Source organism: Melitaea cinxia, chromosome 18, assembly GCF_905220565.1.
Source record: "Melitaea cinxia chromosome 18, ilMelCinx1.1, whole genome shotgun sequence".
Lineage (NCBI taxonomy): Eukaryota > Metazoa > Arthropoda > Insecta > Lepidoptera > Nymphalidae > Melitaea > Melitaea cinxia.
Window position 1 is genome coordinate 6,725,450 of NC_059411.1, and position 11,802 is coordinate 6,737,251.

General features: G+C 33.8%; 1 protein-coding gene across 1 annotated transcript; it reads right to left on the minus strand.

Annotated features, from left to right (window-relative positions):
* Nucleotides 1–2,272: 2,272 nt before the first annotated feature.
* On the minus strand, nucleotides 2,273–10,837 carry LOC123662489 (senecionine N-oxygenase-like). The gene is made up of 8 exons (XM_045597331.1): nucleotides 10,745–10,837; nucleotides 5,661–5,857; nucleotides 5,248–5,386; nucleotides 4,559–4,730; nucleotides 4,107–4,382; nucleotides 3,569–3,732; nucleotides 2,809–2,952; nucleotides 2,273–2,503 (listed from the first exon to the last, which is right to left on the minus strand). Exons 1-8 carry the CDS (start codon nucleotides 10,835–10,837, stop codon nucleotides 2,312–2,314), a joined length of 1,377 nt encoding a protein of 458 aa, XP_045453287.1. The 3' UTR covers nucleotides 2,273–2,311.
* Nucleotides 10,838–11,802: the final 965 nt, after the last annotated feature.

The following is an 11,802-nucleotide window of genomic DNA, read 5'->3' on the forward strand; positions in this document are numbered from 1 at the left end:
GCAGTGTTTTTCGTATACAACCACAAGTAATTTTTAAGCGAATAATAATAATAATTTTTAAACAGTAAGTAATTACAAAGCTTATTTTGATTTTTGAAAATACTTAATGAAAAAAGTTTAAACAACAATAGTTAAAAATAATACATTTAAATAATACAGGAAAATCATAATACAGGTAAATTTTGGCTGTATTGCGTGTAAAAACCTATATTTGTACAAAACCGTAAATAATATTTACAGCCTTTATCTAAACGTCTTGTAGCTAGACATAAACTGATCCTAACCATCACTTATATTCTGACTTGTTACCTCCTTAAAACCCAAAGAGCAACACTTAAAACCTGATGAATTTGAAATAGTTATCAACGCATGAAAAACTACTCTGGTATCGCGTAGAAAACACTGACTCGATTCCCGCTCGGGATAGATATTGGTATTTATTTAAGTATTTCTTTCCTGTTTGGATGTCTGTCTTTGTGGGCCGCCGTGCCTGCGTAAGCTCTCAGTACCGATTGTTATTATAATTATACAATTTATAGTGATCGTTGATCATAGTTGGAAATATATTCGCTAACCTGCAGTGGAGCAGTATGGCTTCGAATCGGGATCAAGTAACATAGACACCAATATTTTGATCGAAGCTTAGATACATGTAAAAGGAAAGCTTTTGTTGGGTATTCTTGGGCCTGTTTTTTAAAGACATTCTTGATGTTACTAACAATATCAAGGGCAAAAACGCAATTACGCTTGCATGGTTAGAATCGCCGTAGGCGATACCGATCCGATTCCAATCACTATTAAGGCCTGGCTGGCTGGCTGACACGTGGGCTCGGCTTATTCTTGTACGACGTCTTATTATATTATAAATATTATCACTGCATGCTTCCAGAACCAGTGTCTATGTAAATGTAGCGAAGATGAAGAAAAATTCAGATACATTGGGTCCGTTCTGTGCGGATCCGGAGACTCTCATCTATCTCAGAGTCTGTGACTTAGCGGATTAACTACATGTGGAATGTCTAGGGTGGAATGCTCATATTGCATTTGTTGAAGGACTTACCTTTAAATAACTACGATATATTTGCTAAGAAAGCTATATGCTATAACTGGGCATCTTGACGGAAGACAGAAAAGTACCTAAGACCGTGTAAAGTACATAAGAATAAAAACAAAGTGGATAAAAATAAAGTTAGTAGGCAGAACCAGGCAATAGCCGGGAGTAACAATGCCACGCTGATAAAGATACTCCAAAACAAAATTCTGGTGCTTATCTTATATATTTTTGCTTATGGTATCACTTATGTGAGCAGCGAGCAGAACCACAACACAGCACTTACGTATGTAATCGGGCAACTGTTACGATACTGTCATACAGATTAATCTTACATTTTCACAAGTATACACATACACTACTTTTACAAATGAAATTTAAATATGATATTGAAATGCCATAGAAATAGTTCAAAAGACAAAATAAAAATGAACGAATAACCACTTAAAATATATATTTACTTAAAATTTTAATAGTTATGATAATTGATAGAAAGTTGGACATTTTAATACATTTACCTGTTTAACGTTTCACTTTTGGTAAAAAGTACCAACATAGTGTACACTACAATGATGAAAAATTAAACAAAGTATTAGGAGTAGATAGACGTAATAAATAACATGTCTAATCATAATCTATACATTACGTTAATGAAACTAATACATATTATCTTAATTTGATGCGTCTAACAGCTACTCTTTACTTGCAATCTAAATTATAAATTATGGAAAAATATTAGGTATTCAATTCAACGTATATATAGAAAATCAATTATCTTCATTTCAGTCATTAAGTCACATTTGATTTCTTACCAACTATACGAACATTCACAGACGCCGCATACAGGTGTTTGTCGTGGTCTGGGTGTTTGTGCAGTCCTTGTGGGTCCCCACCATGCCTCGGAGAGCACGTTAAGTCGTCGGTGCCGGTTGTTATCATGTACACCTGACAGCGATCGTTACTCATAGTAGGGAATGTATCCGCCAACCCGCATTGGAGTAGCGTGGTGGATTAAGCTCTGATCCTTCTCCTACATGGGGAAAGAGGCCTATGCCCAGTAGTGGGATATTACGGGCTGAAGCGAAGCGTACCTATACGAACATTTACATTTACAAAATAATTTATGTAAATATCCCAGAGCTGGGCAATGGCTTTTTCTCCATTTAGGAGAAGTGGTTACAAATAAGAACTAAAATGTAAAACAAAACTAAAATTATAAAACATGTTTGTAAAATGTAATGTAAGTACATGTAAATTTCTTCAACTAAAATGATTGGATTCATTATATTTTTGAATGCTAAAGTTCTCATTATCAATGACCGTGTAAACGTAGTCTCTGAACGTGTACAAATTTTCCAACATCATATGCATGTTTTTTATTCGCATATTGAACATGACTGGAGGCACTCGGTCTATACCGGATTCCTTTGTCAAATCAGCGTAGTATTCATCCTAAAAATAATAGAAAATATTAACAAATGTACAAGGCAACTGAATGCTATGTGATTTTTTAATACTTAATATTAATAGATGAACCAATTTTTGTTTATACTTTATTTTACTTATTCTACGTCAATCACGTTCTATGTCAGACAGTGAGCAATCAAAAAGAAATATATAATACTACTTGACTCGATACTAGATGCAATAACTATGTGTATTGTATATATGTATATAGTAGATAAGAATTATCTTTCATTTTTTTACCTACTAGTTTTATTTAACACAATTATTGATTGTTAATATTTTCTACTTACTTCTTTCTCAGCTAGTAAATGTATGTCAGAAAAAGGTCGACCCTTTGATCTGATGACATTAGCTCGACTCTCCCATTCTTCTAACATTTGCTCCTTTGAAGGTAGCGTGAAGTTACCTTTTATTACAGCCGTTGCGTATTGAGACTAATAAAATTTAAAAGAAAATCATTATAAAGAGTATTACAATAAAAATTATAAAAATATGAAATTATCGCCCTGTAATCTTTAGTATGTAAGCTCAATTGCGTCGCAATATATATAATACACTAGCGGAACTGGCAGACGTTATCCTGCCCGGAAAACTGCTACCAAAGATTGCTTACATACCGATAGCAACGCCACCTACCGGGTCCAATTGAGATAAAAACTACCCTATCTCCCAAGTTGGACCAAATTACAGTTGCTTCTAAAATTTGGTGAAAATTGGTTCAGTAGTTTCGGAGTTACATACCGATAGCAGCGTCACCTACCGGGTCCAATTGAGATAAAAACTACCATATCTCCCACGTTAGACCACACAGGATAAGTACCAGATTTCGATAAAAAAAGAATCTAGAATTCCTAATGTGTGAGTAACACGAAAAAAAAATCGTAGATATTAAAAAAAAGAATCATCAAAATCGGTGCATTCAGTAAAAAGTTATGAGGTAATGCGCATAAATTACTGTCGAATTGAGAACTTCCTCGTTTTAAGTCGGTTAAAAAAGAATACAATTCACTTTAAACATTTTTGAGTAAATAAGATTAACATACAATTTACCTGAGTGTCAATCGCCACAACTAGACAAGCTCGTACGATAAGTCCCAGAAACATCATTGTAGGTTGGTTTATATTAACCATGTACTTGTACAAATGAGGTATGCTTCGAGGAGTTATGTCTAATCCACAACTTTTGTCCAAAAATGGGTAGTAAATTTCGTAACCTGTAATTTTACATATATAATAAAATTATTGATTTAGTTCTACTATCTGCAGTTCTAGATTTCTATCTACCAAAAATAAACAAAAAAAAAAAAAAAAAAAATACAAAATAAGCCGTTTCGGAGGAGGAGGTCGGTAGCTAACACCGTACTAACGCCTCATAATCAGTAGCCACTAGTGCTAGGACTTACTCCAGTGTTAGATTTCTAGAAACATATGAACGAAAAATATACATATACAAACAGTATAGCATATGCGGTAATCGATCCTGGAACCACGAGCGCATCAGTCAGTTTTTAAGCTAGTGCGCCAACGTGTATTCAAAATATGATTGTGTGACCAATAATAGATACTATTAGTGAATTAACAAGCCAACCTGTACAATATATGACATCGTCAACATCCTCGTAGCTTCCATCTTCGAATATGACTCCTGTTTCGGTAAATTCTTTAATATCTGGTTTTTTTAAGTAGTGTTTTGGAAATTTTGTTCGAAAGGGGACTTTCGAATGGTGGCTGTGGATGAGAGTCTTGCTGACGTAGGCTACGTCCATAGTGATATCCATGCCTGATGGACCGGCACCTACTATAAGAACTCTACGGTTTTTGTAGCGGTCTGGTTCTCTGTAATCGTGACTGTGGATTATTGAACCTAAAATATTGTAAATTTTGAAACGAAGTTGTTTATTTAAATAGTTATAGATAATTTCAGTGGTCGGTAAAATGGTAATGGTAATTGTAAATAATATTACAGTTCTGTAATATCAAAGACTACCATCAAACTGAACTTACTCTCTCAAGTAGGCATACATAAAATTAAACTTATACCTGAAAATTTCTCTTCTCCCAAAAAATTAGGCATATTCGGTTTACTAAAATGTCCAGTGCCAACTAAGACAAAGTCGAATTCATTATCAAACTCTTCATTAGTCAAAACGTTTTGATACTTGACCTTCCAAATATTTCCTACCCTCGAAACTAATATAACCTTGTGTAGGAACTGTAAAAATAAGAATTAATTTTTATTAATGATATATTTAGACCTAGGTTACAACACTTTTGCGCAGAGCCAATATTTTGGTGCTGAATCACATATTTCTACACACTGTCATGTGACAAAATACATTGTCTAATAGTCTGTATAGCGACTTAATGTCAGTGAAATGTGGCTGTGTTGTTATAGGTATCTACATTAACATATAACAAATTTATAAATCAGGAGATATCCTTAGTGTGGTACCATGATAAGGAAACCAAGATCTGATGATAGGATCCCAGAAAAATCGAGGGAAACCTTCAAATCAGCATAACTTTTTACTGGGTGTACCGATTTTGACGATTTTTAATTTAATCGAAAGCCGATGTTCATCATGTGGTCACATTTAAATTTCATCGAGATCTGATTACAACTTTTGGAGTAATCTTTGATAATGCGTATTTACATGACTATTTGAAGAAGGTTTTTTTTTTGTTTGCTGGCAAACACAATTACTATCCATTTAAATACAACTGCTTACCTTAATATGTTTCTCCAAATCAAAGTGCTTGGTATAATCCTGAATATATTCGTAGTAAGTTTTCCAGGTCGGAAACGAAGCCATGTCTTCTGGCACAGGGAAACTTTTGAATTCCATAGTAGGTTTTGGTAGATTCGTCCTAAGAACATTTTAAACTTATAAAAAACAAGGTTAATGTAATTTCCATAACCAGTTTTTCATCCCCACCATATTCTGAATATATCATCGATCCATAGTATGTTAAGGTTTTAGGTTTTAGAAGTACGCCACCGCAGGAATACAATGATAATTAGGATTTAGTGACATATGAAAACAAAAACTCATAAATTCCGATAAGAGTAATATGTTCCGATAAGAGTAATTCGTAAATTATATATATTCAAATGTCGCTTACATTTTGTTAAATGACTCACCTCAAATGTTTATACATACTGGTATGTATCGGCAGGCCGTTTTCATCGGTGCCCACTTTGGGGTCATATCGCCAGGTGCCGCCGACATATCGCGACGATTCGAAAACGACAAACTCGATACCTTCATCTTGTAAATGCTTGGCTGAAGTCAGTCCTGCTATCCCAGCTCCGATTACGCATACTCGTGGATTTGAGATCTTTGAGAAATAATAAACACCATAACTTATTAAAACGATCAATTACATTCATAGATTGATGTAGACTCTAAGGTGTCATTGTCCTGGCACTGTCTTACATAGGCCTAAATATATACATAACAGGTTTGAGCATAATTCACAATGCTGCTCAACACTGATTTGGCAGATATTTTTCCTAACAACGAGTAACGATTACTGTCAGGTGTCTATGATGTGGGGCCGATACGATTACATATTCTCCGAGGCGCAGGAGGAAGACCCACAAGAACGTATACCCAAAAAAAAACAAATATTGTTGTAAATATAAATATTTGTCCAGAGCGGGAATCCAATCTGCGACCACCGACGTTTTAGGCAACTATACGAAGTACGGACTATATTACACCAGAACGGAATTAAACATAAATATTTAGGAAGATGTTATTAAATTGTAATTGTTTTTTTTTTTTCTAAGAAAAACTGAACTCTTGAGAAAACTAAATTACAGTAGTTATATTGATAGAAACAGACGCCAAAACAAAATATAGATTATTTGTTAGTCTGCGTACATGTCTCTGTACATTTGTGTTTTGGTATTATGTGTCTCTGTACATTTGTTCCAGACTCTGGCTGAATTTCATTCAAAAAAATGGATGCAGTTTTAACAATTGTGGTGACAGAGATGTAAGTTAAAATGTAGTGTTGTTTCATTGTTTCATGTTCATATAATAATAATAATTAATAAACGCTTCACACTCAACGGCCCCCAGTAGGATTTTCTCCTGTGTTGGGGGTCCGGAAACACACACAATATACAAGCACAACGCCTAGACCACGATAAAGATCTATACGGCCGATACAAATAGCTGTCGTGAGCGGGAATCGAACCCGCGACCGCCAGTGCAACAGCCAGTGCTATGACCGCTGTGCCAACGCGTCGCCATGTTGTATACATATATTCTAGAAGTGAAGATTTTTATCTAAAAACAATTATAGAAAAATCGTTAGGAAATCATTTTATTCACTAATTATAGTTTTTAATATCAACTTCCATAACATAAAGTATAAATTTAAAGACATTATAATGGTGTTACTTAGGATCTGTTGTTACGATTTTATAATAAATAAATAAACAAACGTCTCACACTAACGGCTTAGGGCTAAGGACTTTCTCCTGTGTCGCGGTCCGGAAACACACAGAATACATAAGCACAAGCGCCCGACCAAGGAAAACATTTGTATGGCCACACAAGCGTTTGAAATGTGTGGCAACCGCCAGTGCAACAGCCACAAACTAGTGCTGTGACCTCTTAAAATAATAACATTTATATTTTTAGAAATTTGATTATTTTAATTAATGAAATAATTTATATACTATGACACATTTAGGATAAAATATTCATTACAAATTATGTTTTATGCACAAAACACTTTAGTTTAACGTACTCCGTAAATGCACACTAGTAGCTGTCCTTAATCAATTCGGAACAATCGCCAACTTCACTTCTAACGTTGACGTAGAAATGGTTAGTTGCAATAATTGTTCAATAGGTACATAATATACGAAGCTGAACGATATCGTTATATCATTTATTTTGTGCTACGTAATTTGATCCAATTATAAACTACGATAACATTATCAAAAATATAAAATTAAAACAAATGGTACTCAATCATTTGAAGTGAACTATGTCAATGTTGAGGTTATGACTTACGAATGACGACGATAAAGATGAATAAAACTGTTGTCTTACCATTATTACATTCGGTGATATGTTGAGTTGTTAACACAAAGATTTTTAAAATAAACATTCCTTTACTAATTCAGTTTCAATTAGGATTGTCGTTGATATCGTCATACAACGACAATCCCTAGAAAAATATTTTCAAAATGCACGTTTCTTATGCAATCAGTGGAACAAGGAACTAGTATGAAGTTTTTGACATATATTTAAAAAACTGATACTGGGACGTGTTGTATTGGGGCGTGGTATAATAAATAATAATATCTCTGTTAGATATCTTGAGTATTACTAGCTGACATTTAAATCTCTTATCATTTACGTAAAAAAAAAAAAAAATAAAAAAATTAGCATGAAAGATGTATGCGCAATATTGCATAATATGATTGAGTAGTCTTACAGAATCAGTCTTAGATAAAAAATATTAAATTGCAACGAACACACTGCTAATAATTGTGTTTGCTCGCAAACGAAAAAAAAACCGACTTTAATTATATCGACAAGTAATACAACGTAGATCGACGAAAAAATAGTCAAGCAACTACGCGTTATCAAAGATTACTCAAAAAGTAGTTATCAGATCTCGATAAAATTTATATGTGACACACATAAACACATCACATGATAAACATCAGCTTTCGATTAAATTAAAAATTATCAAAATCGGTACATCCAGTAAAAAGTTATTGCGGATTTTCGAGAGTTTCCCTCGATTTCTCTAGGATCTCATCATCAGATCCTGGTTTCCTTAGGGATATCTCCTTTCCAACAAAAAAAAAAATAGTAAAAAGAAAGAATTGTAAAAAATTATGCGGATTTTTGAGAGTTTTCCTCGATTTCTCTGGGATTCCATCATCAAATCCTGGTTTCCTTATCATGGTACCAAACTAGAGATATCTCCTTTCTAACAAAGAAAGAATTATCAAAATTGGTATATCCAGTAGAAAGTTATGCGGTATAATACAACGTAGGTCGACGAAAAAAGCGTCAAGTAAAAACGCATTATTAGATATAACTCGAAAAGTAGTTGTTAGATCTCAAATAAATTTAAATGGGACCAATTGACACACACCACCTTTCGATTAAAACAAAATTTGTCGAAATCAGTCTACCTAGTCAAAAGTTCTGAGGTAACATACATTAAAAAAAAAAATACAGTCGAATAGAGAACCTCCTCCTTTTTTGGAAGTCGGTTAAAAAAGACAACTACAAACTAATATCACGAATCTATTGTCTGGGTACTAAAAGGGTCATCATTACAGCCTTTACAGTCCACTACTGGACATAGGCCTCCACAAGTTTACGCCAAAAATAGCGTGAACTCATTGTGTTTTGCCCATAGTCACCACGCTTGGCAAGCGGGTTGGTGACCGCAGGGCTGGCTTTGTCGCACCGAAGACGCTGCTGCCCGTCTTCGGCCTGTGTATTTCAAAGCCAGCAGTTGGTTGGTTATCCCGCCATCGGTTGGCTTTTTAAGTTTCAAGGTGGTAGCGGAACTGTGTTATCCCTTAGTCGCCTCTTACGACACCCACGGGAAGAGAGGGGGTGGCTATATTCTTTAGTACCGTAGCCACACAGTACACTAAAAGGGTATAGTTATCAAATATTTCTCTCTAAAAACTTAAAATGAGATATGTAGTAGTGGTAATTCAACGGAGAGTGATATTGAATGGGTAGGTTATTTTTTTTCCGTGTTCACTTCAAAAAAAGGAGATTACTAAATCCGACCGTATAATATATATATATATATATATATATATATATATATATATATATATATATAGCCGCATATTTATATTCAGCCCGTGTCCATCTCCAGAGTATTAATTTTTTATGAAGAAATAACAATCAATACTGATTAGGTGTGTTTAAAGACTGATTCACGTATGTTTGAAGATTAATTAATGTGCAGTACTATACTTAATAAAAAAACTACACCTTTAATTAAAATTTTGTAATTTTTATTTATTATCAAAATCAAAATCAAAAATAGCTTTATTCAAATAGGCTCTAAGAGCACTTTCGAATCGTCATTTTACAAATCAAAACTTTAAAAATAAATTATTATTTTTGTAAAAGTGAAGCTACCACCGATTCGGAATGTAGATTCTGCAGAGAAGAATCGGCAAGAAAAAAAACTTTAAATTTATGTTGAGACAATTCCAAAATCGTTTGTGGTATTTTATTATACATGCGAATACCGTGACCCAGAAAGGAAACGTTTACTTTTCGCAGTCGGAAACTTGGAGTTACAATTTTGTTATTCCTTCTCGTGTTTACAATGCGATTATTACTATTTATCTCAAAACAATGAATATTCTGGCGGATATACATAATATTGTTATAAATATACTGCGACACGATCGTTAATATATCCACTTTTTGGAAAACATCCCGTAGGGAGACTCGAGCTCCAAGATCGTAAATGCCGCGAATAGCCCTTTTTTGCAAGATAAATATAGTCTCAATATCTGCAGCATTACCCCACAGTAACAGGCCGTAAGACATAACACTATGGAAGTAGCTAAAATATATTAAGCGTGCAGTTGCAACGTCGGTCAGTTGTCGTACTTTTCTAACAGCGAATGCCGCGGAGCTGAGTCTACCATTCAAGGATGACAAATGGGAATTCCACTGAAGTTTTGAGTCCAAATGTATCCCTAAGAAAACTGTAGTATCATTGACAATAAGCCTCTCGTTATTTATTATAAAATTATAATTTGGATGCTTAACATTAGGTAACGAAAACACAACGCACTTGGTTTTTTTGGCGTTCAAAACCAAGTTGTTTATTTTAAACCAATCTTGAATTCGTGACAAAGAAGCTTTCACGTCGTCATAATTTACTTTTTTCTATCAACTTTAAATATTAGAGAAGTGTCATCTGCAAATAGCACTATATTACAAATATATTTGACATAAAATGGCAGATCATTTATATATATTAAGAAAAGAAATGGATCCACAATCAACCCCTGTGGAACGCCCATTTTTAGCACAGATCCAGAAGACTTCGTTCCGTTTATTGCTACGTATTGAATTCTATTAGATAGATATGAAGCAATTAGATAAAGAGCTCTACCATTAACGCCGTAATACTCAAGTTTACTTAATAAGATCCCGTGGTCCACGCAATCGAATGCCTTTGATAGGTCACAAAATATACCAATAGCATTTTGTGATCTCTCCCAGGCGTCATATATATGTTTGAGAAGTGCCACACCAGCATCTGTCGTAGAGCGACCTCTAGTGAAACCATATTGTTCACTGTGAAAAATTCCATTAACTTTAAAATGGAAAAGAAGTTGATTTAGCATAATTTTTTCAAATGTTTTACTTAAGGACGGTAAGATTGAAATGGGTCTATAATTACTGGGATCACTTCGACTTCCCTTTTTAAAAAGTGGTAAAACTTTACTACATTTTAGCAAATCTGGAAAAGACCCCACTTTAATAGCATTGTTAAAAATTGAAGCTAAGTACGGAGCGAGGTCATCAATGATTGAACTAATTAATTTAACTGAAATGCCCCACAGATCATTTGTTTTTTTAATATCAAGACTCTTAAAAGCTTTTAGAATATCTAAAGAATCAACTTGCGAGAATGAAAAATCAACATTACATTTGCTTACGTTATTTTTAAGAAGTTGGGTAGAATCAGTTGAAGATGAATTCAGTCGAGAAGTTAATCAATGGGTATTTTATCGAAAAAGGCTTCAAAGACGTTAGCCAACTTGTCATCCGAGCTTACAACAGCACCATTTATATTTAATTCAATTGGTATAGTTTGCTTATTACGTTTCCCACAGATATTATTAATTATATTCCATGTGCATTTAATTTTATCATCAGAATTAATAATTTTATCTTTGATATATTTTGAATTAGCAGCCTTGTATGGCCTTGTACAGCTTTAAAAGTTTTAGAATATTCTTTTACATAATTCAAAAATCTAGTCTCCTGATTCCATTGCTTCATACTGTACAGTTCGTACAACCTATTTCTACTCTTATAAATACCTTCAGAGGCCCATTCACTAAATTTTAAGTTTACATTTATATCGAAAGTTTTAAGTTTAAAAATGTTATAGAATTCATCTAAAATTAATTTGAAAACTGAATTATAGATCACATCTGGATCCTGTGCCATCATATCTACTTTACATATTTTTTGCGCTACAATATCCCTAAAACAATTTGTTTTCTTTACCGTTATTGGTCTACA